Raw genomic sequence first — 27,167 nt, forward strand, 5'->3', positions numbered from 1 at the left:
TCTTGCCTGGAGAATCCCATTGACAAAGGAACTTGGCAGGCTACAGTTCATGGCGTCGCAAAGAATCAGACACGACTGAGTGACTAACATATGAGGTATATTTAAAAAATTCCCTAGTCTGTATCCTTATACATAAAAATTATTTATACATTATTTTTCCTGTAGCTGAATTCCTAAGTGGACCTACAGTTCAAAGGGTATGCATATTTTAAGCTTTTGATTTACATTATTAAATCACAAGAGACCATTCGCTTTGGAAACCAAATAAAAACAAACACAATCTCATACTTTGCCAAGCATAACAACCCTTTTCTGAGGCTCTGGAAGCTTCATCCCCTGTATCCTCATAGCTGGTACCATCTTTTCCTTCCAGATTTTGCTGAAATCTCCCCTCATCAGAGAGGTCTTGGTGCCTTCCCCATACAAAATCACATTTGCCCTTCCCTTTCAACATCCCTTTTGCAGAGGTGTTTTCCTCAGCTGCGCCCAGCACCTCTGACAGGTTTTACGTTTGTGTCTCCCTCTTCCCAGATCCAATGGGAGCAGGGGCTTTGTCTATTTTGTTCCTCCTATATTCCCATGTCTTCCCCATGCCCAGCACAGAGAAAGTATTCAGTAAGCAGGCATTTTATGAATCAGTGACTAGGGTTGATACTTCTAGTTTCAGACTAAGCTGATGAAAATACTCAGGGCTTCATAGGGGCTATTTTCAGTGGAAGAGACCATCTATAGATAAGAGATGAGAAGATAGACCAATAAAGTGACTTCTTAGTGTAGTAAGCATCATGAAGGGGAATGTGATTAAGGCAGGACCAGCCGGGACATCACCTCTGAGATGGGATGTTTGAGCTGAGACCTGAAGGATGACTAGGATGTGAGAGGGGTGTGGACGAACGCCTCCCAGGCACACAGAACAGCTTGTAAAAAGGCCTGGAAAGGGAGAAGAGGTTGGCAGGTTACAGCGTAAACAGAAGACTGACTGGTGACTGCTCAGAGAAACCAGTGGGTGAGAGCCACAAGTTGGAGGTAGGGAGGTCACCCATGAGCTGTGAGTCAAGGACACAAGGAAGGATCCCTTTCTCAAAGTTCCTCTCCTCGAAGCCTCCCTGCTCCTGAAGTGCATCTGAGAGTCATTGTTGTTGAATTCAGTGTTGCCCTGTTCCTGCATTGTTCCTTCCGAAACATTCCAGTAATGACTTACTAGGTGTAAATGAACATATCAGATGCTTCTCTAGGGTGGGGTGGGAGCTGGAAGATTTTTTTCCTCCTGCAATGGGACGGGGAATCTAAAATCTCGACACTTCCCTGGAGGAAGAGCTGGAGACAGATCCAGGGGAAGTCAGCTCCTGACAACCTAAACAATGCCGTTTGTCCTATCGCTAAGTGTTCACTGGGTACCACGCACATAACACGGTCTCCTTTAATCCTCATGACAACACCATGCCATGTCTATAGATGATGAAGCAACCTCAGATAGGTTTTGTGATTTGGGTCAAGGTCTACACATAGTAGGAGACAGAGCAGGATTCGGGCAGCAGGCTCCAAAGCCCATTCTCTAGTGCCTGATATGCCACGGAGTCCATCAGGTTCATATTTAAGGCACGAGACTTCCGGCGTCTTACCTTTTATGCATTTAAATACAATTAAGTAAGTTTTACATATGTCCTCTTTTTTACATACTGTTCATTATTACATACATACACAAACACTTCACTAAAGTGTGTTCTACATGCAAATCATGTGTACTGTGCTTTAAGGGGGGTAAATTTAGGGATTTTTTTTTTAAGTGACTTTTTTCTTATGCTTGATTTTATTTTCGATCAAATTTTCTCACTGTGCTATAATGCACAATATATATTTTTGTAAGATAATGCTGTATTTTATTATTTTTTTTTGGCTATGCTATGTCTTCTTGGTTGCGCATGGGCTTTCTCTAGCTGCGGTAAGTGAGGGTTGCTCTCTAGAGTGGTGTGTGGGCTTCTCATTGCAGTGGCTTCTTTTATCGCAGAGCCCAGCCTCTCGGGTTCACAGGCTTCAATAATTTTGGCACATAGGTATAGTCGCCCTGTGGCATGTGAAACCTTCCCAGACCAGGGATCGAACCCATTTCCCCCTCATTGGCAGGTGGATTTTTAATCACAGGTCCACCAGGGAAGTCCCAGTGCTCTATATTTTATTCTGCCTGTTTTCTGATTCACTAACAATCTATTAGCTGCATCTCCATTGCATTATTTTCCTTTTTATCATATGATTACATTTATTTATTTATATTTTATTATTGGAGTTAATTGCTTTACAATGTGGTTGTAAACAAAGTCTGTTGCACAACAAAGTGAATCAGCTATATGTATACATCTATCTTCTCCCTCTTGAGCCTCCTCCCACCCCCAGTGTATTATCGTTATGATCATTGTAGTTTTCATTTCTAGAATTTCATTTCCATGTGATAAATTTTTAAAGTTTCCAGTTCTTTGCTTAAATTCTTTACCATGTCTACTTTTAAAATTTATTAATCACAATTATTTTAAAGTCTGTTGTTTAAATGCCAGTATCTGGATCTCCTCTGGGTCTATTGCTCTTGTATGTTTTTTTTTTTTTCCTCTTGGTTTCAGTCATATGGTCTTTTCTCTTGGTGTGCCTGGTAAACTTATATTGACTGTGTGTATTTATGAGATACTGTGTTAGGAAAAATTGTAGCGGTAATCTGAGACTCTGACAGATCTAGAGGCTATACTCTTGCTTCAGGAAGGAAGTTAGGGTAGAGGCAGCTTGACTTAATCCAATCTGGAATTACACTAATTTGAAATTGGGTTTAAATCTTTGTGAAGCCTGATCTATTTCCAATGTGCTCTTCAAAGCTTCCACCTGAAAGCCTTTTAAAAAAATAGGGGTCCCCTTTCCTTGGCGATGCTTGAACTCCCCAGCCCCGTTTATTCCTAGTTCCATGAGACTGCAAAAAGCTCAGTCTCCACTTTCTGTTCATATTCTCAGTTTCATAGATACTGCTTAGGGGAAAATTAAGACCAAATGTTGACATTCTCTCTCTAGATTTCTCTTCTCTCCAAGATCATGGCCAGCAGACTTCTTCAATGCCTTCAGACAAATTTTTAAAATATATTTTATCCATCTTTTCTGATTGTTTCGGTGGGAGAATTGGTGTGAAATAAAGTAGGCAAGCAGTAGCTGGAAGCAGAAATCTGCACAGACCATAATAGAATCGATCCCTGCAAAGATACAATTCTAGTCCTTGGCTGCAACTTGAATTTTCAAGGGGCTAGCCTCACCCTGTGTGGAGTCTTCTCTTGCCCTATGCACCTGCTTGCCCTTCATGTGGTGCTTAACTGCTACCTAGTGTCGGTCATAGCCCACAGGCTGCCTCGAGGCTGTAGGATGGTGGTGGATAGTAGGATAGTAGGATGGTGGTGGTCTGGCTTCTGTAAAGCTTCTGTCACCGTGGGAAGCCAGGCGGACTTCTGTCTGCTGACTAGCTCCACTCACAAGCCACACCTTCTACAGACTGAGCCCTTTGGCGCCAGGCTCAGGGTTCAGTGCTCAGCATAGGTTGTCTCATTTATTTCTTTAGAAACACCAGCAAACAACCAGAGTTATCTCCATTTTACAGACAAGGAAGCTGATGTTCCTGAGTGTTAGTCAGAGTCCCTGCCCATCTCATAAAAGTACATACTTCTTTCTGTGTTTACTTGTTAATTTTCTTGTGGTCCACACTCTAAATGACACAAGGGTGGGGACATGTCTACATGTCTCTCTTATTCCTCACCATGTGCCCATGCTTGGCACAGAGTGGAGAGGATATAACAAGCCTGGAATGAATAAACCAAGCCTCAGCTCCCAAAGTTGTTTATGGTGGAGGCCAGATCCAGATCCTTGACTACTAGTCCATCATCTTTGCCCCTCATGTCGCAGCTGGGGATGGAACATATTCATCCATTTTAGAGTTATCTAGCACCACCTTATATGTAAAAAGATCTAGTTGAGTCCCCTGCTGTTTTATTTTCTTGGGCTCCAAAATCACTGCAGATGATGACTGCAGCCAAGAAATTAAAAGACGCTTACTCCTTGGAAGAAAAGCTGTGACAAACTTAGACAGCATATTAAAAAGCAGAGGCATCACTTTGTCAACAAAGGTCCACGTAGTCAAAGCTATGGTTTTTTCCAGTAGTCATGAATGAATGTGAGAGCTGGACCATAAAGAAGGCTGGACGCCGAAGAATTGGTGCTTTTGAATTGTGGTGCTGGAGAAGACTCTTGAGAGTCCCTTGGACTGCAAGGAGACCAAATCAGTCAGTCCTAAAGGATACCAACCTTGAATATTCATCAGAAGGACTGGTGCTGAAGCTGAAGCTCGAATACTTTGGCCACCTGATTCGATGAGCTGACTCACTGGCAAAGACGCTGATGCTGGCAAAGATTGAAGGCAGGAGGAAAGGGGGGAGACAGACGGCAAGGTGGTTGGGTGGCATCACTGACTCCATGGACGTGAGTTTGAGCAAACTCTGGGAGATTGTGAAGAACAGGGAAGTCTGGCAAGCTGCAGTCCATGGGGTTGCAAAGAGCCGGACATGAGTTAGTGACTGAACAGCAAGCTGCCACCTCACACCACTTCCTCCGTGACGTCAGAGGCTCTGGAAACCTTCACCAGTGTCTGCGGGCCCACAGGGAGGTGAGGGATGGACTAGAGAGGCTTCCAAAATATAGTAGAAATCTGCAAGTGTGTCGTTATTGTTCCATGGTAACCCTCGGATTCTCAGAGATGCCTGGGAACTCCCCAAATGAAAAGATCCTGGACGTGGGAATTGGTTCCTATCTGCTCCCCATCATTGTCTGCTCTTCCAGGAAGGGGTTCCCTGTAACCATCCATAGATGGATGAGGGTGAGGGGTGTCTGGAGAGGTGTCCCTGGTGTGAAGGGGGCCTGCTTTTGCAGCCCAAGCTGGGTGAATGGAGCATTGCCCAAAGCCCTCCAACTTGCTTCCTCAGAAGCCCCCCAAGTTGGAGGTCAGGTACCCCTTGCCAGAAGGCTGTGAATAACGGCAGTCTCTCCACACAGCAAAGCCGTCCTGCCAGCTGAGTGGCATATTTGTGTGGCTCCTGGTTCTGAGGTGCCAGCCCCGTGAGGTTGGGATGGGGATGGGCTCCCAGGCCCCAGCTCACCTCTGGGAAGCCCATGCAAGGAGGAGGAGGGACCCCGAGTGTCTGGAGGATAGGGGTCCTGGGGCCAGGCTCTGCCCCAGCCTGGAGTCTGCAGGGCCTTCTTGCTCGGTCTTCTTCAGCATGTGAACCTGCGAGAACGTTATCTCTTAGAGATTTCTACAGGGTTTAAAAAAAGATGTCCCGGGGCTTTCACATGTTTCTAAAGCAGCAGCAATCTTTCAAGGTTCCCATCACCCCGTGTGTAAAACAGTAAACCCAATGGTTCTGGGGTGCTCCAGCTGGGCCCAGCTTTCTCCCCACCCCTGCCAGTCTCGTGTCCCAGACCCCGCAGTAAAACCTCGCCTCCGGTCAGCCTCCGGGTGTTCGTGGAGGAACTGAGGAGAGGGGGTGAGACTGGCTCAAGGCGCCCTGGGCAGCGGGTCAGTCAGCACAGTTCAGGAGGGTCTGTGAGACCCATCTGCCTCCCGAGCTCGGTCCGTCCGCTGTGTGAGAGGGGTGGGCAGGGAGGGGCCCTGAGTCGCAGGGGCCTGGGGGCTCTGGCCCGGGGGCTGCAGCCCTGGAGCTGTGAGGGCCGCAGGGGTCTTTCCCTCACAGAGCTTGCCGGCCCCGTGGACGATGTGGGTCCTTGGCTGGAAGGGTCTGTCCAGGGGTCCTTGGCTGGAGGGGTCTGTCCAGGGGTCCTGAGAAGGGGATGAGCCTCTGCCTTCTGTTCAGGGGGGCTGAGGAAAGGTCAAGAAGGCCGCCCACGAGAGCTGATGGAGGGGTGTGAGAGCTGTGGAGGGGGACACGGAGGGAAGGTGGCCAGGGAGGCCACACACAGGTGGGGAGGAAGGGAAAGCAGGTGGCCTGGTGGGGAGGGGCGGGCGGGCTGCGAGGGGCACCAGTGTCCCCCACGCGTAAAGACTTTGCTCTGTTGGCCCCGGGCTCCCTGCTGCCCTGCATGTACCCAGGGCCTTCCCTGGGCCATCGAATGCCTGCACCCCACCCCCCTCCCTTTCTTCTCTTCTTCCAAACTGACTTTGCTCCATGCCATGCTCTTTCAACCCCGGAAGATGGCCGTGGCTATTGCCTTGACAACAGGCCAGCATCCTACCCAAGCTGGACAAGGTGCCCAAGGGAAGAGTATGGACTAGGACGACCCAAGGCCCACCCACTGCACAGGACCTGGCTCCCCCTTCCCACTCTCTCCAGCCCAGCCCAGCCCTGGCCCAGCCTCTGAAATGGGGTCCAGGTTTAGACCGTCCTTGCCCCCTCGTTCAGCAGAAGTCTCTCTTAGGCAGAGCTTACAGCAGTTTAAGGAAGAGGAAATGTTTAAGAAAACCCAAGAAAGCCAAACTGTCACCTTTGTCCAGGGGTGACATGACTCGGTGCCTGTCCTCCAGCCCTGAAACCAGCTCCCCTCACCCTCTTGTGCCACTGCAGACTGCAGGGGGGGAAGGTGCCAGGAGAGTGGACGGTCGCTGGACAGTCACGTTGGGGTAAGCTCTGAGTCTCTGGCGTTGTCCGTGCTCCTGAGTGCTCCCTCTGTGGCTGGCCTGAGGGACAGTGGCATTGCTGGGCATCTGGGCTCTGGGAGGGTCTTAACCAGGCAGCATTACCCCAACAGCGTGGCTGGGTCACGGTGTCAAAAAAAAAAACATGTGACCCTCGGTGGCACTGATGGATGGGAAGTGAGCTGGAACGGGGCCTCTGAGTCACTCGATGTGGCAGCCGGGGTGACGGAGGTGACTGGAGGGGCGTGGGGGTGGGTGAGAGGGACGGGGCTGGACAGAGAATATTTAGCAATTGCTCTGGAAGATTTTCAAGTTTGATAACGTGTGCACACATGGTTAGCCAGATGCAGGGTTGGCTACCTAGACATCACCACCAGCACTTGCTGGTCACCTGTTCTCATCCTGCCTGGTACTGTGCGGAGTGACAGACACACATCAGCTCATGTGATGTTTGTGGAGATATCTTTATTACACTGCACATATTTAAAGTGTAAAATCTGATCAATTTTGACACAGGTATATACACTTGGCTTTTGGTGTCTGTGGGGAATTGTTTCCAGGATGCTTGCAGATATGAAAATTTGAAGATTCTTGAGTCCCTCATATAATACGGAGCATTTTTTGCATATAACCTACACTCAGCCTTCTGTATACTTTAAATCATCTCTGGAATACTTGTAATACCTAATACATTGTAAATGTTAAATGGTTGTAAATACAATGTATATGCTATATAGATAACTGTGGGTGTGTGGCAAATTCAAGTTTTCCTTTTTGGAAATTTCTGAAAATTTTTTTCCTGAAAAAATTTTTTCTGAATATTTTGGAACTCAGTTGATTGGATCTTCAGAGGTGGAACACATGGGTGCAGAGGCCCAGCTGTGTCCTTAAAATCATCTTAACTACCGTTAAGATAATGAATAAATCCATTTCCCTCCTAGCCTTTCCTGGCATTCCCAGGCAGCCACTGATTAGCTGTCTGCCAGTTATAGATTGATTTTCATTTTCTAGTTTTGTAGATAGAGGTAGCTCATGTAATGCTTACAACATTCTCTGAAGTAGCTGCTACTATTATTGTCATCATCCCCCTTTGACAGATGAGGAAACAAAGGCACAGAGAAGATAAATGACTTGCAGGAAGTCATGGCAGGGGAAGAGTGGAGCCAGAATTCGGACCCAGGGAGCGGGGCTTCGGAGTCTAGCCTCGGAACCACTGCACCCCACTGCCCCTCTCACAGCAGCCCCCTCACTGCTGGCAATCAGGCTCACTTCCAGGGCCGAGCCCTGCCTAGGTAGCAGGAAGCACAGGTGGGGTCCCTTCCTGTGAGGAGCAAGTAGGAGGATGACGGGGACTCTCACCACTTACCTTCTCTGGGCCTCAGTTTCCTCATCTGCAAAATGGGAGTGCTCATCACTTGATGAATGAATAACAAATTGTGATAGATCCATACAACAGAATATTCAGCCCTAAAAAGGCATGGCATTCTGATACATGCTTCCATGTGGATGAACCTCGAAAACTTTCTGCTAAGTAAAAAAGGCCGGACACAAAAGCCCACATGTTGTTTGACTCCATTTATATGAACTATCAGAATAGAAAGTAGATTAATGGTTGCCATGGGGCTGGGGGAGGAAAGGAAAGTGTCTGGATAATGGGTGCAGGTGGGTGGAAGGGTCATGTTCACGAAAGACAGACAGGAAGGGGCCCTCCCAGGTACGTAGCACGTGGGAGTCCCAGGGGAGTTTGATGGTTTTGCACACCAAGGACGAGGGGTGTGTCGAACCCAGAGAGCAGGTGCTCACCCAGTGGGAGAAAGTGCCTTTCCAGGTCCAGGCCTGAGCCCAAGAAGGTCTCAGAGTCTCCTCTGGACCTGCTGTCCTCTTTCTCAGAGCTGGAGGGAAGCAAAGAGAGTTTGGGAGAGGGACCAGGGATCCCAGGATGGTGAATCTGGTGAGGGGAAGGTAGGTCTTGGCTGGAGCCAACAGGGGGCCAAGAGCATGGCCTGCTCATGGTCCCAAACCAGGGTCTGAGGACATCTTACCGAAGACAGAGGAACCTGCTTCCTGCCACGAGAAGGGGTCAGGAGCGCTTCTGCATGTCCTTGGGGCCAACTCCGCCAACTGCAGTCTGACCTGGCGGCCTGAGGCCCAGCAAGGCGGGGTGGTCTCAAGGGTCCCTCTGGGTTCCCTCTGCCTGGGCTTAACCTCTGGATGAAGAGGCCGTGGTCGTCTAGAGTCTGCAGAGCAGATGGCTCAGGGCTGGGCATGTGGAGAGGTGTCTCTTTTTTTCTTTTTCATTGAAAGTTTTTATTTATTTGGCTGCTTTGGGATCTTCACTGAAGCATGTTGGAACTTTAGTTGTAGCTTGTGGGGTCTAGTTCTCTGACCAGGGATCGAACCCAGGCCCCCTGCATGGGGAGTGCAGAGTCTCAGCCACTGGACCACTAGGGAATTCAGCACGATGTCTTAAGGGACACCAACACCCCAGCTAAAGACTTGAAAGCCCTGTCCACACAACCCCCCTTTCCAGAGCAGAGCTCGGATGAAGTCGTAGAGGAGACAGATCCCTCGGGCATCTCTGGGGGGCTCAGGAGTGGTGCAGAGGAGGCGAGTTTGGAGCAAGGCCACAAGGAGGGTCATCAGACGCAGGACCACGCAGCAGCTGCAGGCTTTCCATACCTTTGCGATCGTCACCAGGAGTTAACAGCCAAACGTGAAACAATAAATACTGACAAGAGGGCGGTAACAATCATGGTTTCAGTTCAGCTAGCATGTCGCAGGAGGGGCGAGGACTGGATGGTAAATAACGGGCAGACACCATAACTCATGCTGGAGACCTCATTGATCCAGTGAGATGCTTGACGCAGCTCCCTGACCCGGGAGGTGTCGGGGCTCATCCCGAGGGAGATGGCCAGAGAAGGGGAAACCCTCAACTGGGAGACCTGAGCCTGGACTCCAGCCTCCGCTCTGTCAACGGCTTGCTGTGCTGCCTGGGGCTGGCCCATGTCCCTTTCTGGGCTCCTTTTCCTTCAGCTGTGAGACAGCAGGCTCTAATATTCTGTGATTCCAAATCCCTTCCACCCCACCTAGTTTCCCAAGATTCCTGGGCTCCCTGGACCCTTTTAGGAAGGGTCAGCCCTCTTCAGCCCCCTAGGTAGATTAAGGAAGGACGGAGGGGAAGGAGTGAACGAGGGTCCTGCCAAGGCCCCTACCCAGCCAGTGACAGGAAGACAGCAGATCGCGGCACCGGGAGCGATTTTACTGGAAAGATGAAAGGAAATTGCATCTTTAATAATTCACCGGGCCGGTTTGGAGGGAGGCAGGTTGGCGGGGCCGCGGAGCCGCCGGGCAATCCCGGCATCTGTTCCTGGAAATCCACTGGCTCCAGAGCCTGCCCCAGAGAGACCCGGGGTCCTCCATCTCCTCCCGGCCAAGGGACAGCGGGAGCCCACGGAGTCTAGACCGGGGTGAGAGGTTAAAACACAGCCATCCCAGGAACCCGCTAGATTGATATCCCCAGCAAAAAGGGAGCCGAAATAATCGATACAGCAGCAGCCCAGGAAAGCCGCGAAGCTCAGGCCCCGGCCTCGTGGAGTCACTACAGGAAAGAAGAGGAGCTAGGGCTCTGCAAACTGCCTGGGGCTCCAGAGAGCAGAGCCCAGACCGGGGCCTCTGCCAGCACCCGTCTGGGCTCGGAAGGGGCCTGTGTGCAGGGGCCACGCTACTGGGCAACCTGTCCAGCTGGTGGACAGGGTCAGAGGGGGACACACGGCCTCAGGCCTTTAGCCAATCACCACTTTGCCTTTCCTCCTGGTCCTGCTCAAGTGGGAGGGCCCTCAACTGGTCTGGTCTGCAAATGGCCTGACCCACCTTCTGCTTCCCTTCAGAGGGATTGTCCTGGGGGCCTTGAGTGCCAAATGGAGAAAGCAGTGGACTGAAGCCAGAGGAACTGGCCCAGGACACAGGCGGAAGGTGCCAAAGACAAAAGTAGCTGAAGAATTGTTAACTTTAGAGGCCAAAGATGTTGCTTTGACTCTTAGCAGAGCCCTTCGCCAGTCTGCAGTCCCTCCTGTGAATGGGATGATAACCCTGGGTGGCCAGACTCTTTGCTCTTGGAAAGAGATTTACTTCTGTTGTTGTTCAGTCGCTCAGTCGTGTCCGACTCTTTGCGACCCCGTGGACTGCAGCGTGTCGGCTGATGCAACTGTCCTTTGCCATCTCCCAGAGCTTGCTCAGACTCAGGTCCATTGAATCGGTGATGCCATCTAACCATCTCATCCTGTAGATCGCTATTATTATTAGGCCTTTCCCCCAAGGCCTGTAGGCTCTTAGTTGACTAGTCTGAAATTTAATGGCTTTCCTGGGTGGGTCATAGGGATGAACTAGGTCGGGGAAGGGGTGCATGGTAAAGGAGTCAAATCTGGGGACTGGGGGGAATCTGAGGGGCCGAGGTGGGGCTCAGGCAAAGCAACTGTTAACATCTCCCCTCTCTCCTTCCTGTCCTCCTTCCCTGCCATCCCCTTCCCCCCTCCCACTAATGAGCAAAGACAGCTCAAGAGAGGATTCTTCACAAATGAATATACTCATCCTTCTTTTACAGATAGAGAAACTGATGCCCAGTGAAGCAATGGCTCCGTGGGCGCCCAGCTGGTGAGTCTGGCACCAGGACTAGACTTGGATCTGCTCACTCCCAGTGCAGGGCTCTTTCCACCAGCCCAGGGGCCTCTGGTTCCCTCCCCCCACAGCTCTTACAGAAGGAGGTCTGGTGGCCTTGAGGCAAGGTGACCAGGCCGGTCCTGAGATTCATCCTGACTCACTGTCTGACCTTGACCCACCCCAGCCCTCAGGCTCAGCTTTCCTCCATGCAGAAGGAGGGTGAGACCCACCCCATCAGCTTTGAAGCTGCCTCGAAGATCACATGGGCTGATACAACTTAAGTTCGGCCAAATCTTATGTATTTGGTGGATCCACCACTTTTGGAAGTCACGGAGTGGGTGCAGAGGGGAGGACAGAAAATAGGCAAAGATGGTTTCTGAATGGGTAAAATGGGTGTTTGACACATTCATTCATGCAGTGAAGCACCTCCTCTTTGCTCATAAAAATGTCAGTCGGGCCCTCACCCAGAGTCCATTTGCTCCGACTCGACAAACAATGCTGACAAGTTTGGTGGTCTAGTGTCTCAGGTCAAAACAGGTACACTGAGGAGTGAGAAGAGCTGTCTGATGAGAGAGGAGGCAGAGAAACTGTAAAAGGCAGATGCAGTAATTAAAAAAGCAAAGCAGACTGGATATACCTTGATAATCCCTGAGGGTAACCCAGTATTACAGTCCAGTCTACTAATTAGTGGTGTCGAAATGAGCCTGAGTCATCAGGACAGGGCGAGACACATGAGCCCTCTGCGCGAGGACTTAGGGCTGTGTGTGATCCCCGTGGAAAGCTTTCTACCAAAAAATCAGTTACGACAGTTTTTCTGTTTAAAAGAGGCAAGTTACAGCAACAGACAGCAAATGTATGTATAACAACAGCTCTGCTCTGGACAATGCCAGGCGCCCGGGATGGGGAGAGCTGACCTTGGGTGACAATCGGAATCAGGGAATTCTGGTTTAGTTCCCCCTTCCCCATGGAGGTGCTTCCCGCCTGTATAATTAACTGGTTTTCTTGATGTTTTCACTGTTTCTCTTCCCTTTAATCCATTCTGCACGTGGAGGGAAGATTAACCTCCCCTAATTTCATTTCTTCTCTGATTAGGAGCCTCCCATGACTCTCATTTTCTCTTGCAGGGAACCACTCCCTACCCCCCACATTCACTAATTCTCTATCACATAGGGGGCCTCGCAAGGAACTTCTCCTACCTACCCACCCAGTCCCCTCCCACAGGGTCTGGCCTGTCCATCCCTCCTACAGTTTGGCCACCCGCCGACTGTGACCAGCTTTAAACGTCATCCACCTGGCCACCTGGCCCTTGCTTACACACTGTGAGCCCACCCTGAGGCCAACCTCATGTGCTGGGTTCCAGCCCTCCGAATCGGATCACGCCAGGAGAGAGGGTCACCAGGTCACCGCCTCACTGGGCTCCCCCTCCCCTGGAATGATGACTCCATCACCATCAGGAGCTCTGGGCGGTTACCTGCCTCACCTCACTGTCCCTTCCTTACATGCCCGCCTTCTCTGCCTGCAGCCCCCACTGCCTGGTTCCCCGCCACGTCCCCACGCTAGCATCCAGCAAGAACCTGGCACACACTGCTTCATCGCATTGGCATGGACACCTCCTGGTTCTGTGTGTGGACAGGGGCATAGGAGTGCGGTTTCTCTTGTGTGTCTCCCAGGGTGCTCAAGGTCAGCTGACGGATGCTCGGAGGAGAGTCATGTGCGGTAACAGGTCAGCTCACCCATCAGTGCCTCAGTGCGGGTGGCAAGGCCAACACTCGAAGTCCTGCCTCCAACAGCCCTCATAAGGGCAGCCACACCCACCCAGGGTGGCTATACTCCCCTACATACCCTTTACCTGGGAGAGGATCCACATGCCAGTAAGGCCAGAGAGCTTAGGGGTCAAGAGGAAAGAGCTGTCATATTTGAAGGACTCAGAAGACAAGCACTTTTATCCAAAACTTCCAACAAGACAGAAGGTAAATCTCATATTCCCATTTTTGGTAGAGGAAGCTAAGACTCAGAGACACCGGGTGACTCACCAGCCTCACTAGACTTATCCTGGCAGTCATCACTGAGAAGGACTGTCTGCATTTCTCAGTGGACGTACCTGATTTTATCGCTGTGTGTGGGACACTGAGGTATGAGGTTCAGGTCACCAGCAAGGGCTTTGGAAGCAGAGGGGACCTGTTAGAACCCTGCCCCTCCTCTTTCTAGTGGTAGGACCTGGGGCAAATGACCCTCCCTCCGTCTGGATAAATTGGAGACAGGCCCTCAGGAGTCGAAGTGAGAAGCTGGGAAGTGCTCAGCTGGGCGCCTGGTTTAACAGGTGCCCATGAATGTTGGCACCACAGTGACCTTGAGCAAGTTCCTTTTCTGTAAGGGCCTCTGTTTCCTCACCTGTCACATGGGAGGGTGGGCTCTAAGTTCCCCTCCACTCCCTGATAGCCTGGAGGGTTTGGAGGATTAGCTGGGGAGAAAAGGACTAAATAATGTCCAGGGCTGAGGGCAAGTGCTGAGTTCCTGGAAGGGAGGCATCCTGAGAGGGCCTGCCCCGCCTCTCAGAGCCTCAGAATGGAAGGAATCTCTTGGTGTTTTTGCTAATCCATACCCTGCCCCACAAAGGGGAGCATCCTCTGACACCGTGGGGTCCATACTGGGTCCCGGTTTCTGCTGTCCAGTGTTGGGGGCTGTTGCTCAGATGCTTGTGTTACCCTCAGCCACCCGCTGCACCAGTCTGCAGGTCCCCATGGTGTCCTTGGATCTGGGTGTCAGAAGTGCACTCTCCGTGTCCAGTCCCCTATCCCCCCAGTTTGTTTTTTCCTCTCCCACGTTGGCATGTCTGTCTTTTGAGGTCAGATGAGCACGCCTAGCGCGCTCTCAGGTACCACGTTCTTGTCTCCTACATCTTCCCCTTGGTCGTCAGGTGCCGGCTCCCGCCTGGCCTGCTCCCCATCCTTGGCCACGTGCCTAAAAAAAAACTAAGGTCCCAAAGGGGAATCGGATATTCCTAGTGCAGCTTGACCAGGAAGAGGAAAGCAAACTGTCACTTCTAGATGCTGCACTGTTTTGTCGTTGTTGTTTGGTGTGCTAGGTTTTCACGGCTGTGTTGGCTTTCTCTAGCTGTGGAGATGGGGTCTACGCTTCGTTGCAGGGGCCTCTCTTGCTGTGGAGCATAGGATCTAGGTCCGCGAGCCTCAGTGGTTGCTCTTGCCAGCCCTAGGGCCTTGGGTTCTGTAGCTACAGCTCTGGCCTTAGTCACTCCTCAGTATGTGCAGTCTTCCCAGACCAGGGATCGAACCGATGTCTCCTGCACTGGCAGGCAAATTCCTATCCACTGTACCACCAGGGAAGTCTGAGCCTATCTTATTTTTAGCATATTTTTGGGGAGGGGCATTTTCTCCCCAGCAAAGTCAGTTAAGGGCACCTGCTCAATCAGATTCCCTCAGGGCCACAGATGGCCTTCCAGGACTGCAAGGGCCCGGCTCCAGCGCAAAGCGAGGATCAGAAATCTGAAAGCGGAAGCTGCCTGTCCCCCGGCGGCCCGTCCTTAGCGTCACTGGGAGAGATGGAGATAGGGGTCTTGCAGTCTCCACTCCAAGATCCTATTTCCAGAGATATTTCCCCTCCCAGCGTCTGACAGGGTGGCCACTCGTGAACAGAAGCTGCTGCCTGGGTGGCTGAAGCCGCTTTAAACAGGGACATGGAGCGTTCTGAGGCAGAAGCTGGAGTTTTCCTTGTGGTCCCACGTGAGCCCTTGTCGTCCTGCTGGGTGGGGCACCCCTGCCCCAGACGAGTCAGGCTCCCTCCACCGGCAGGACCTCCGGTGACCGCAGTACACACCCTCCCCCGTCTCTCCCTCTGACCAGACACCCTGACCCCCTGGGGAACACATTCCTCCTTTCCCCTGCAGATTCCTCTTTCCTCTGCCCAGACCGTTGCCCTCACCAACTGAGGAATAAACTGAGGGAAGGAAGGCCAGCGTGTGTGCCCACGGGGGACCAACAGCCTGTTCTCAGCATCTTTCAGGATCTGTGTCAGGCCCGCTCCCAGAAAGTGGGGTGAAAGCCATGGCGACCTCCTCTGAAAGACACCCCATGTCTCTGGTTCTGGGAGGCAGGACCCCCACACCTCTGCTTCCTACCCCTCCTTGCTCAGAGGCCAACCAGCCAGGGAGATTTAGAGACTGCAGAGCAGATTCGGACACATCAGAAACACATCACACACACACACACACACTCTGTGCATACACCTCACACACCCCAGAGACGCTCACAGCAGTGCACAGCTGTGGCCTCCCCTACAGGCCTAATTGAGGGGTCCTAGCAGGGTCCTGGGCAGGGCTGGGTGCCCCTGAAGGAGGAAGGGCACTGTCTCATTTGCACAGAGGCTGGGTCTGTGCTCCCTGGGCCTCTGGCCTGCCCCCCACGGCACAGCAGTCCCCCCACCTGCAGCCCTCTCTGCACAGTTAGACCTCAGGGCCCTAGGGGCACCCCTGGCCTCCCCACTGGAAGTCACCGTCCCGTGTGGGGACCCCACTGCTCTGCGTACCCCTCCTCCAGGACCTGGCTTAAGGCACAGCTCAGCTCTTCCTTCCCTGTGCCCCTCTGTCACTTATCACCTGGACCACTCTGTCACGGTTCACCTGTTTAGCCCCACAAGCTTGTTCAGCACCTGCTTGAGCCAGGCCCTGGGCTCAGGGCTGGAGATGCAGAGTGGACAAGGTCAAGCTCACAGTCCGTGGACATCAGCCCCCTGCAGGCCGGTGGTCACACACAGTAAGCTGGGTCATGGTCGAAGCATCTGTGGGAGCTGTAGGAACCCAGAGGGGGCACCTGGAACCCTGACCAGGGGAGCAGTCATGGAGAACTTCTTGGAGGAGGTGCACACCTGTAACTTCAACCACTGTCCACGGAACATGAGACCATGCTTCGGTCCTCTACCATCCAGCCAGTGTCATCCAAACCCCAGCCCATCTGCAGACCCGTAAACAAGAGTGGTGAACATCTGTGTTGTAAGGCCTGAGATTTCAAGCTGGCTGGTTACACAATTGGTTGCGCAGAGTTGTGTGGCATAGTTAATGGAAATAGACCCCAAGCACCCTTCCCGTCCCTGGCATGGGCCTCAGGAGTTCAGGACCCCTCCTCAGCCCGGGCGCATCTCCTTCCCCTCTGAGTCAAGCCTGCGGCAGAGATGTCTCCTGGCCCTGCTTAAACAGAGAAAGCACTGATTACACACCAGTTTGTGAAGCGTCGAGGGCCACATCCCTGGATGTTCTGGTAAGTCACCAGCGGGTCTAAGAGCCCTGACCTGAACCCTGCTCGTCCCTGGGAGCCAGCAGGCTGATTAGAGTTGGGGGACACAGCGGGGTGAGAAGGCTCAGGTCCCAAGACGGCCACCAGTCCCAGAGGCCAAGAACCTGGGTCCTCAGTCTGGTCCCCACTCACGCCCACCGGGCCTCTCTCTGGACTAAGACGGCAGCATTTCAAGGCCCTTGTGCCTGGGGCGGGGGTGGTCACATGACTTGGACTTGCCGCTACTCCCCTGAGTCTGTTTCTCCTACCTTTTAAATGGAGTGAAAAATGTCTGTCATCTGCCAGGGCTATTTGTGAAGATCAAACAGAATCATCATGTATTTGAAAACTACAGGGTGCTGTCCACAGATGGTGTGGTCCCCTACACACATTTCCCCAGATGTAAAATGGGTGTAAGGATGGTATTTACTTCCCTCGCAGGGCCCCGATGAGGCCAGATGATGTGTGTGAAAGGGCGGTGGCCGGGAGCCAGGGCTGTGTGGCGGGTTGGGCTCTCTGGGCCAGTCTCCTTGGCCAGGCAAACACAGCTGCTTGCCTCACACTCCAGGCTGGCTGGCTGGCTGGCGGCCAGTCTGGGCAGAAGCAGCTACCGCATCTGCTTCCAGAGTAGGCCAACTGCTTCCTCGGGAGGCGGCGGCGTGAGCGGCCTTCTGCCCACCCTCCCCTGCCCAGGCTCGTGCTGAGACCAGGTGGGCAGGGAAAGGTGAGGTTTCTGGCTCAGATAAGATGTCCATGCGGAGTCAGCCTGTGCCTCAGGCACAGTTACCCAGGGTATGAGAAATTTAGGGGCCTGGAAGGGGTTTCCAGCTTTTTAAAAAATCTACTTTTGGCTGCTTTGGGTCTTCATCACTGCTCGGGCTTTTCTCTACATGCAGCAAGCCGGGGGCTGAGGTCTAGTTGCAGTGCTTGGGCTTCTCATTGCAGTGGCTCCTCTCGCAGAGCACGGGCTCTCAGGCACCCAGCTTTCGGTAGTTGCAGCAGGTGGCTCAGTATTTGCGGCTCCCAGCCTCCAGAGCACAGGCTCAATAGTTGGGGCGCATGGGCTTAGTTCTTCATTGCATCTTCCCGGACCAGGGATCAAATCCGTGTCTCCTGCATTTGGCAGGTGGATTCTTTACCACTGAGCCACCAGGTAAGCCCTGTTTTCAGCTCTTTAAGATCAGAAATAAATGAATTTTTAGGCTGAAAAAAAAGGTTTTAATAAGGAATATTATTATCTTCATCTTTGTGCCAAGATAGTCACAAAACACAGTTTTTATATGATTTTAAGAAGGAAGGGCCTATGTGGGCATACAAGGGCCCAGGGGCTGTGAGAGTCATAACATGGCCTGGAGTCCATGGTATATACTCTGCCCACTCTCAAGGACTGTCCTGGAGCCCTTTCCACCATTGCTAATGTGCTGGGCAGCCTCGTCTCAGCTCCAACGACAGGTCCCAATACTGCAAACTGAGGTGAGACTGTGGCAATGTGGCCCACTGTTTCCATGGGTTAGTTCTGCCTTCCTGAGATCGCTCTCTGCGGTCCGCACATGCTGTGTTCTCTCCTGTTAGTCAGAGGGTATGGCCCCGTGTGTGCTCACCAGTAAGAAGAGGGGCCCCCTAATACCAGAATTCCGAAAATGTTGGCATATGTGTGTTCTTTCTCAGCATGTAGTTTGAAAAATTTCCCAGGCAATTTGAATATTGATCTCAGGCCTGGATGTGCCCCCCTCCAGGAGGGTCTCCCTTACCTCCCACCCACCTTGAGGACCTCTGACCTGGAGGAGATCCAGTTTGCAAGATGTTACAATGTATTCTTTCATAGAATAGCAGGAACTTTGCAAGCTGGCTCCTCTCCCTCCCCACTCCTCTGCAATCCTCTGATGTGAGGGTATTTCATCATGCTCCTCCCTTCCTTGGAGGAGGAGGGGGATAAGACCATGTAGCCTGCCCATGGCTGTCTCAAGCCAGCAGCGGGCTGCTCCTTCTGCCTGCAGGGTGGAACTGGCCAGCTCCCCGGGACTGTGCTCACTGCAGTCGGAGTGGACGCTATCGAAGACACACTCACTTTCTGGGCTGAGGGGACGGGGCACCTGTCTCTCACTCTGGCCCCCGACTCTTCCATTGACTGGCCCTGGGCTCTGGGTCAAATCACATCACCTCTCTGAGCCTTGGTCTTCTCATCTGTAAAATGGGAATCAAAAATACTCACCTGCCTACACCCCAGAACCACCTGAGACAGTGTATGTGAGGCCCTGAGAAAACCATGGGGATGAAAGACAAGCTTTAATATTAAAGTATAACCGCTTTCTCTTTACCATCTCAATCCTTGCTTCTTCTGCTATCTTTGCCTCTGTACTACAAGTCATGTGAGTGCGCACACATGTGTGTATTCTAGTTCATTCATCCGAAATAGTCTTCCTGTCCTTCCCTCCTACAGACCTTAGTACAAAGGTAACCCACCCTCAGCAGGACAGATAACACTATAAGCAGAGATAGTGGTGAAATACAGAATCAAAACATTTATTATTCAGAATATTTGTTCTGTAGTTTTCAGTAAACTTCTGGAACCAGAACGAGTTCACCCAGAAAAATCTCTTTTGATGAACAGTGTTGGTAAGATTTCTCTTTACCTTTTCTTCTGGGCTTCCCAAGTAGCACTAGTGGTAAAGAACCTGCCTGCCAATGAAGGAGATGTAAGTGATGTGGGTTTGATTCCTGGGGTGGGAAGATCCCTGGAGGAGGGCATGGTAACCCACTCCAATTTTCTTGCCTGGAGAATCCCATGGACAGAGGAGCCTGGTGGGCCACAGTCCATAGGGTGGCACAGAGTTGGACATGACTGAAGGGACTTAGCATCATGTACACTTTTTTCTACCCTCCAACACCTGGCATTTTGACCCCACTTTCTACGCCAGCCCTTTGGCTTAAAAACTTCAGCTTCACAAATGACAATCATCTAATTAAAAAGTTATCTCCCTCTACCAACCGGTGTACTTCAGGCCAGAGCTGCCCGGCTTCATGTGGGTCAGTAATCTCCGCACACCCTCCACAGGCTGCTGGGCTGGCCTGGCCTCTGTCCTGGCTCTGCCAGGGAATCACGAGGGTTGTGGGTGTTCCAGTTGCCACTCTGAGAAGCTGAAAGCCTGGCAAAGTCTAGCCAGTGAAAGAATCCCCAGGGGGACCTGTTACCAGGAGGCAGTGTCCCCAGTGTCTTGTCATGGACGGGATTGTGCAAAACAAAGAACATGTCACCACAGGAAAAGAAATTACTGGGGCCCTCTGGGACCCTCGGATGAAAGACTGACTTGACCTATGGGGACAGGACAGCCACTTGCCGCTGACTTCTGGAAGCTGCTTTGCCCAAGTCTCAGCCTTCTTAAAATGAGTCTTTGCCAAGTGTCACAGTGACTTTTTCACAGGAGGGGTAGGTTTGGGGAATGAGGTGGTTAAACATGCAGCAAACCAAATCTTTAGTGGAAAAGTTTTGTGCAGGACTGGGTTAATCCTCTTACCTTGCACAGGCCACAGTTCCCATTTGGGGGGCGGGGGGATGGAATATCTCTCTCACCCCCATGTTCTCCTGGACCACTCCTTCCCAACCTTCTCTAGCCCCGGGCCCCACTCCCCACTGCGGCCCAACTCAGGGAATCTTCTCACCAGCTCATCACCTGGGTATGGGCTCCTCCGAGGCCTCTGCCAGGACCCGTTGAGGCAAAAAAGCTTCTGGGAGAGATTTCCTTTGCTAACCGCGCAAAGAACAACAGATTCGGGACATTTCTGTTTTTTGGTGTGGTTTATTTTTAAACCCACTTGTAGTTTGGGTTGAGCTGGAAAGCAGGACATACCAAGGGAGGGAAGGTGGTCGTTGCACGAGCAGGGTTCTGCCGCAGCTTTGGCGGGAAGCCCCCCGGGCCCCTGCTCTGGGGAGGTAGGACCCGTCGCCAGGCTCCCAGCTGGCTCGGGCGAGGCAGGCAGCCCTTTTACGCCAGTGTCCCGAGCAGAGGAGGAGAGTTTTCTCTGATCTGTGTCCTCAGAGGCCCAGCCTGCGGTTTCCCAACAGAGCGCCGGCAGCCGAGGGACAGGACTTCGCGGGCAGGCCGGACAGTCTGTCGGGACGAGGAACACTGGCCGGCTTCTGATGCCAGATAAGAGCCTGGGGCTTGGCGTCTGTGCGGCCCCTTGGGGCTGCTCCTGCGGTGGCCTGGCTGTCTGGGCCCCCGCCCCTCGCAGCTGCCCAGGGCGTGATCAGAGCGGTACGTTTCCCACACCCCCTCCCTCCCCATCCATCAGAGAAAATAAAATAAAAAATAAAAATTAGAATAAATACCGACTCGGCCCACATTTACATTTACACGGATGGACAGGACGATCCCCAAACCTTAAAGGTGTACAGACAGGATAAGGAAGGACGAGCAGACGAAGAGTGGGTTTGGGGGTGCACACCCGCTGGGGAGGGTGGTGGGGGCTCCCGCCTTGTCCAAGGGAGGCTGGGGGTGGGGGGGTGCCTTCTCGGGGCTGCGGTCCCAGAGCTCAGGCAGAGCCATGAGGCCCGTGGGAGCAGGACTGTGGCGAGCAGGCCAGCTGCCTGGGAGGAAAACCATGACTGCCTCGTCTTGACTGGCAGGAGAGACAGGCCGCGCGTCAGGATGGCGGGACCTCCCCTCCCCAGAGCTGAGGGAGCCACAGGCAAGGAGGGAAAACCACACAATCCTTAGAAGAGCACTGAGTCCTTAGAGGACTATGCAACACCCGGTTTAGCCTCCCATCAAATACATTCAGAGGTCAACTCGGATACGGCCTCCCTGTCGGCGGGGGGGGATCTGGCCTGGGGAGGGGGCGGAGGTCTGAGGGCACCCCTGTCTGCCCCCGAGTTCCTAAGTAGTCTCCCATGAGAAGCTTCCTCAGACCTCAGAGTTTAGCCTTTACTGTTATTTCCTTAAAAAAAAAAAAAAACACAATTTTTTTTTTTTTGGAACGTTTTCCTTCCACGTCTGAAAAAGTAGCAGCAACCTGCATTTAGAAAAACAGCTTCGACAGTTATGTGGATCAGCCAGGAAGCGCTCTCAAGCAATGGAATCAACTAAGCGAATCATATATGTCTGGAGGCCACGGCGACACGACACGTAATTAAAAATATATTTATATATGTGTACATATTTATATCTCACTCCTCCCCACTCTGGTCCTGACAGTCAAGGAGGGGCTGGCCCTGAGGCAAGACCACCAGGGCAGGCTGTCGGGAGGAAGGGGCCATTAGGACGGTGGTGCCCGAGCTGTTACCTTGCCCGGCCGTCCAGGCAACGTCGCCCCCGAGTGCACGGTGTCTGGGGCCCCTTCAGGAAGCCTGCTCTCTGAGCCCAAGGCTGGGATCAGAGGGAGACCCCCTCTTCTGCTTCCTCCACTTTCAGCCTCACTTGTCGGCTTCAGCCTTCTTCCAGGGTCCTGCTTCCTTCTCAGTAGATGCACTCATGTAGACACACACACACACACACATTCACACGCACACTCACATAGACACACACCCCCCGCCCCACTTGAGGGAAGCAGGGCCTTCCTTCAGCCCAGGTGCGAATCTCGGAGGGAGGCCAGGGAGCGGCTGCTTGCCGGGCTGGGGGCTGCTTGACCCTGTGGGGCCATGATTTCCCTGGTGCCTCTCTGAGCATCCTGACGTCAGCCCAGCTCTTCCCTCAAGGGCTCCCGTGGGGCCTCTGGTGTCCCTGGGCCCAGGCTGAGCCAAAAGGTGCAGGAAAGGCAGTGAAGAGACGATGGAGGAGCTTGGGAAGAAGGGGAGGGGGGCGGAGAAGGCAGAAGGGGGGCAGCGTGGGCTCCTTGGCAGAAGCCACCGACCCCTTCCAGGTAAACTGTGCCCCTCCCCTTGTTCCCCAACAGGCTCTTCCTGGGGGACTGGCAGGCAGGTGGCGACTGGTGGGATGGATACGCCAGGGGGTACAGAGGAAGCCGCCCCCCACCCCCACCTGCCTGCTCTGCCAGACTCAACAAAGGGACATTTCTTCCAGCCTGATCGGACCAGTCAGCCAGGGGCGGGGATTCAAGGTGACCCAGGCCTCAACGGAAGAACAACTGAGGACACTGCTGGGCTCAGGCCGCCTTCTGGGGCCTCATGGAAATGGGGGCTCCAGACCAGGAGTGGGGCTGTGTAGACACCAGAGACGACCCGAAGCCAGCCTCCCAGGGCCCACCCCTCATCCTCCTCCCCAGCCGTCAGAGAAGGGGCTGCCCCCAGGACTTGGCCCCTCCAAGCATCCCCAGCCTTGATGCCAGCCTGGAAAGCGGGTGGCTTGCTGGGATCCCCTGATAGTCCTGCTCATGACTCAGCAAACACACCCCTCCCAACAGCCTTGGGGCAGTAGTACCCAGAGATCTCCCCACCCCCGGGCACAGACCACAGCTGAGGACTCAGCTCATTGAGTCAGTCCTAGGGAACGAGGTGTCCCTGTCTCCCCTGTATCTCCCCATCCAGGGAAAGCTTGAGAAAACGCCTCTGTGTGTGGCATGGGGAAGCATCACTGAGCTTTCCGGTTTTTAATTCGCTAGCCTCTTTCTGAGCCCGGTTCACTCCCAGGCCCCAGGCCAGGACAGGTTTAATGCTCTCCCAGCGGCGACAGGATCGGCCCTTTGAGGGAGGAAGCTAGAAATGGAGAACAGAGAAGCCAGGGAAGAAGCCAGGGGCCGAGAAGCACAGGGTTCCAGCGGGGACCCCTGCAGGGGCAGAAGTTTCCAATTACCCTAATTGGCTACTGGCAAGCTGTCTGTGGCTAGGATCCTTCCAGAGGGGGGCCGGGTTTGATCTCCCACTAATCAGGGGGTTCTCGTGGGGCTGACTGTGTGATCACATTGCGGGGCCCTCGGCACTGAAGAGAGGAGACTTCAAAGCAGCTGACTTTTGAAAACAGTAAAACACAATAAAACAAAAGAGTGCAAGCAGAACGGCAAACTCCGTCTCCCCTCGAGGCCCCCCAGCCCCCTGTGGGCCTGCAGCTCAGGGTCGCGGGGCGGGGGTGGGAATGGGTTGGTGGGGGCGCTGAGGAAGGAGGCTGGAAGGTGGGAGGGCGGAACGTGAAGGTTAGAGGAGATCGCCCCTGTCCCCCAGCCCGCCGGCCGTGCGGACAAAGGCCGTCAATTAGGGGCGGCTGGTGGGGACTGTGCCTGCCTTTGTCCTCCCGGACATCTGCTACATGTCGCCTGCTGCCAGTTGGCGACTGTGGCTGACAGTGCGCGGGAACAATGCAAGCCCGTCTCCGACCCACTTTTTCCAGCCTTCTGAGGTCCTTTCTGACCCAAGCTGTACCCCAGCATGCGGGCTGCCACGGCCTCTGAGGGGATGAACCCCTGCACACAGCACAGCCCAGTGGGGGGAGTTGGGGGGCACGCCTTGCATGGGAGGGAGCGGGGAGGAGGAGGGCCGGGCCACCGTGGAGAAGACACATGCTGCCCTTACTAGTGCGAGCTGCCGCATGCTCGGGCCGGGGGGCTCGTCGGATGGGGGGCCGCTCCTCCCAGGGCTTCGGTCCCTTCCCCGTCTGGCTCCAGACTGGCCGCCGGCTCTGCCTGCCTTCCTCCCCACGCCTCACTCCCGCCAGGGCCACCCCTGTCTTCCCGCCTGTCCATCTGGCTCTGAGCACCAGGGCCCCAGCTGCCCTGCGGGCTGCCCGCCAGGCCCCTGAGCTGTCAGGCGGTCAGTTTCTGGATGGTTCTGTTGTAGTACTGCGTGATGGGGGGCGTCAGGGGGTTCCAGCTGTTGGCGTGCAGCTCGATGACCTCCAGCAGCAGGGACCGGGTCAGCATGGATTCCGAGGGGCACAGCATCTTGTCGCGGGCGCTGGCCAGGAGCTCGGCCATCATCTCGGGCAACTGCTCCTCCAGCAGTCGGCCTGTGCTCTGCAGCTGCGGGCAGAGAAGTGGGGGAAGGACGCGTGCTGGACCCCGAAAGGACTCCTGCTCTGTCCGTCTTGGTGAGGGATGCTTGCTAGGGGGGCAGGGACAGGAAATCGCTGGATTATCCCAGGAAGGTGCGGGGCCCAGGGCTCTTGTCCCAGGACAGAGGGATGGAGAGGGTGGAGGGTGGAGACAGCCAGTGTGAGAGCCCACCTTTAACACCCAATCTGCAGGAGGAATGAGAGGAGTCAGGATACTTATTGCCTGCTGTCCGGGGCTGTGAAGAGTCCTCACCAGGAACATGATGCTTCTCCCTTCATCCACTTGCCTCCCTTCTTACAGGAAGCCTTCCCTGACCACCGCCCGCACCCTCAATGGCTATGTGACCTGCTTCCTTCGAGGGTGACCAGGTGGCCCCACGTTAACCTTCTCTAGCTAGGACATCTCTCTGGAAATGAACTTGGTCGTTGTTACCCGCCGTCTGTCCATGTGGAACCCAGGAGCATGGATGAGGTCTCCCGTTCCTCTCCTCCTCCTCTCCAGCCCCGCCACCCCCATAACTGACCTCTGCCCACACTAACGACACGGAAGGGAGGAAACACGATCTGGGGCAGAAGCCCTGCAGGAGGGCCTGCCCCCCAGAGAGGCCCCTGATGGTCTTGGAAAGCCCTCGGAGTTAGGAGGAGCCTGGATCTTCTGGATCAGACCACCCTGCAGGCAGCCCCTGGAATCCAAGTCCCTGTCCCCACCCCACCCCTGCCTCAGCCCACCCATTTCTCAGGGCTCTGCCTTCTTCCCCAAACCTTCCTTGAACATCCTGGCATAACCTGACCTCTCCCTTAACTCCTCGGAGATGTGAGCTCTGTACCCACATGTATTCTCCACATTGCCTCATCCACTCCCGCCTGTGAGTGAGATCTCTATCCACAGCCAGACCACGAGCTGCCTGGAGGCCAGGGCCATGCTTTCCCCTCCTCTCTTATCTCCCCTGCCTGGAGCCCCGTGCAGGGTGTCCAGCTGGAGCCCTGGCATGTCCTGGGTGTGGGCCCTGGAAGCCCCTGCCCTCACCAGACTTCCCTCTGAATGGCCCTGGGCTGTTTTCTTGTCTTTTTTTCTATCTGGCTTGTGCAATCTTAGTCCCTCGGCCAGGGATCAAACCCGTGCCCTTAGTAGTGAAAGCGCAGAGTCCTGACCACTGGACCAGCAGGGAGGTCCCCTTGGGTTGTTTTCTGAGGGCACAGCTTTGCACCTGTAACTGAGCCCTGGCCAAGTGACTAAAGCAAGAGCTTGGAGAAGCAGCCGCCACACCTTGCGAACAGGGGTGGGACTTCCCATGGGGGCAGCTTAGAAATGGGCAGTGCGACCTGGGGGTTCAACCTCAGCACCTCCCCTCTAGCCCCCCTGCCACCAAAGCCAGGGGAGATACCGGGGGGCAGGGCATCACTTGGGATCTTCTAAGTCATTTATGTGCTGCACCTGGCTGAGAAGGAGGTGGTCTTGGGGGCAGAGGGAAGGTGAACAAGGCAGTACCCTGTCCTTCTCGCCAGAGAATCAGCGGTTCTGTCCCCTGCAGTGGACGGAACCCTGGGTCCACTCAGGACGTCGTCTCCCACTACCAGCCCCAGACTTGTGGACCCCTCCGATGGTCCTTGGGCCTCCCACACTGCTAAGCTGAGAGGGATGGGTCTGAGGTGAGAGAGGTCTAAGCCACACCGCTTACCTCCATTGAGCAGCACAGGACGGCATCTTCCTTCACATCCTGAGATTGCAAGAGCTGGAAGAGAGGGGCAGAGAACAAGCACTGAGGGCGCTGTGCTGCTCCCAGCCCTCTGCAGCCTGGAACAAGCATCTCCCGGGGGTGCCAGGCCAGAGAGACAGCCCACGAAGGCTGAAGGGCATCAGGAGCACTGCTCCAGGAAGCAGTGATTTCTCTGATGGGACTGGAGCAGCTGGAGGACCGCCGTGGTCACGGAGCATGGATACTTCGGCCAGGTCAGAAGGCCTGCCTACAGGCCCTGGCACAGCAAGGCTGGAGGGTTTGAAGGTGGCGGCAGGCGTGCTGGGGTCACTGGTTGTGAACAGCTGGTCAGCAAAAATGAAATTCGTGCAAAGATTTCCTGATCAGTGAGAGGGGCTCAGCTACAGTCTCAAGGTGCTCCTAGATCCCAGCTACCAGAGGACTTCCAGAAATCAGAGCGCTCTTCCCTATGGGCCCAGCACCGCCAGCCAGGAAAACCACACACACCATTCCAGACTAGAACTGCTGGAATTGCTTCCTGACCAAGGCCATGGCCAGGCTGCTCAGCGCTGGGACCGGTCGCCCTCAATCCAGGCTCCCCTCTACCTGCCGCGCTACATTTTCTCAATTTCTCTCTCTCTTTATAAATTGAGCTAAAACTCAGTCACAGCAGGTTCACAATTTCTAAGCATACAATTCAGTGGCTTTTAGTAGATTCACAAGTTGCCCAACCATCACCATTAACCCGAGAACTTTTTCATGGTCTCCAAAAGAAACCCAAACTCATCAGCTGTCAGGCCTCTTCCCACCCCCATCCCCTGACAACACCTAATGTCCTTCATCTCTATAAATTTACCTCTTCTGGATATTTTATGCAGTGGAATCATATACTATGTGTTCTTTTGTGATTCTTTTCTTCCACTAA

General features: G+C 53.7%; 1 protein-coding gene across 6 annotated transcripts in view; it reads right to left on the bottom strand.

Annotated features, from left to right (window-relative positions):
• Positions 1-20,382: 20,382 nt before the first annotated feature.
• The window catches only part of CTIF (cap binding complex dependent translation initiation factor), a 316,461-nt gene continuing 309,676 nt past the window's right edge, over positions 20,383-27,167 (bottom strand). For all 6 annotated transcript variants that reach the window (XM_070452588.1, XM_070452587.1, XM_070452584.1 and 3 more), the window contains 2 exons: positions 26,225-26,278; positions 20,383-24,513 (listed from right to left, as the gene is read on the bottom strand). In XM_070452588.1, the coding sequence (XP_070308689.1) occupies positions 24,298-24,513; positions 26,225-26,278 (270 nt within the window). In that variant the 3' untranslated portion in view covers positions 20,383-24,297. The remainder of the gene's footprint in view (positions 24,514-26,224; positions 26,279-27,167) is intronic.

The sequence above is a fragment of the Odocoileus virginianus genome, chromosome 22, assembly GCF_023699985.2.
Source record: "Odocoileus virginianus isolate 20LAN1187 ecotype Illinois chromosome 22, Ovbor_1.2, whole genome shotgun sequence".
In the NCBI taxonomy this organism is placed as follows: Eukaryota; Metazoa; Chordata; class Mammalia; order Artiodactyla; family Cervidae; genus Odocoileus; species Odocoileus virginianus.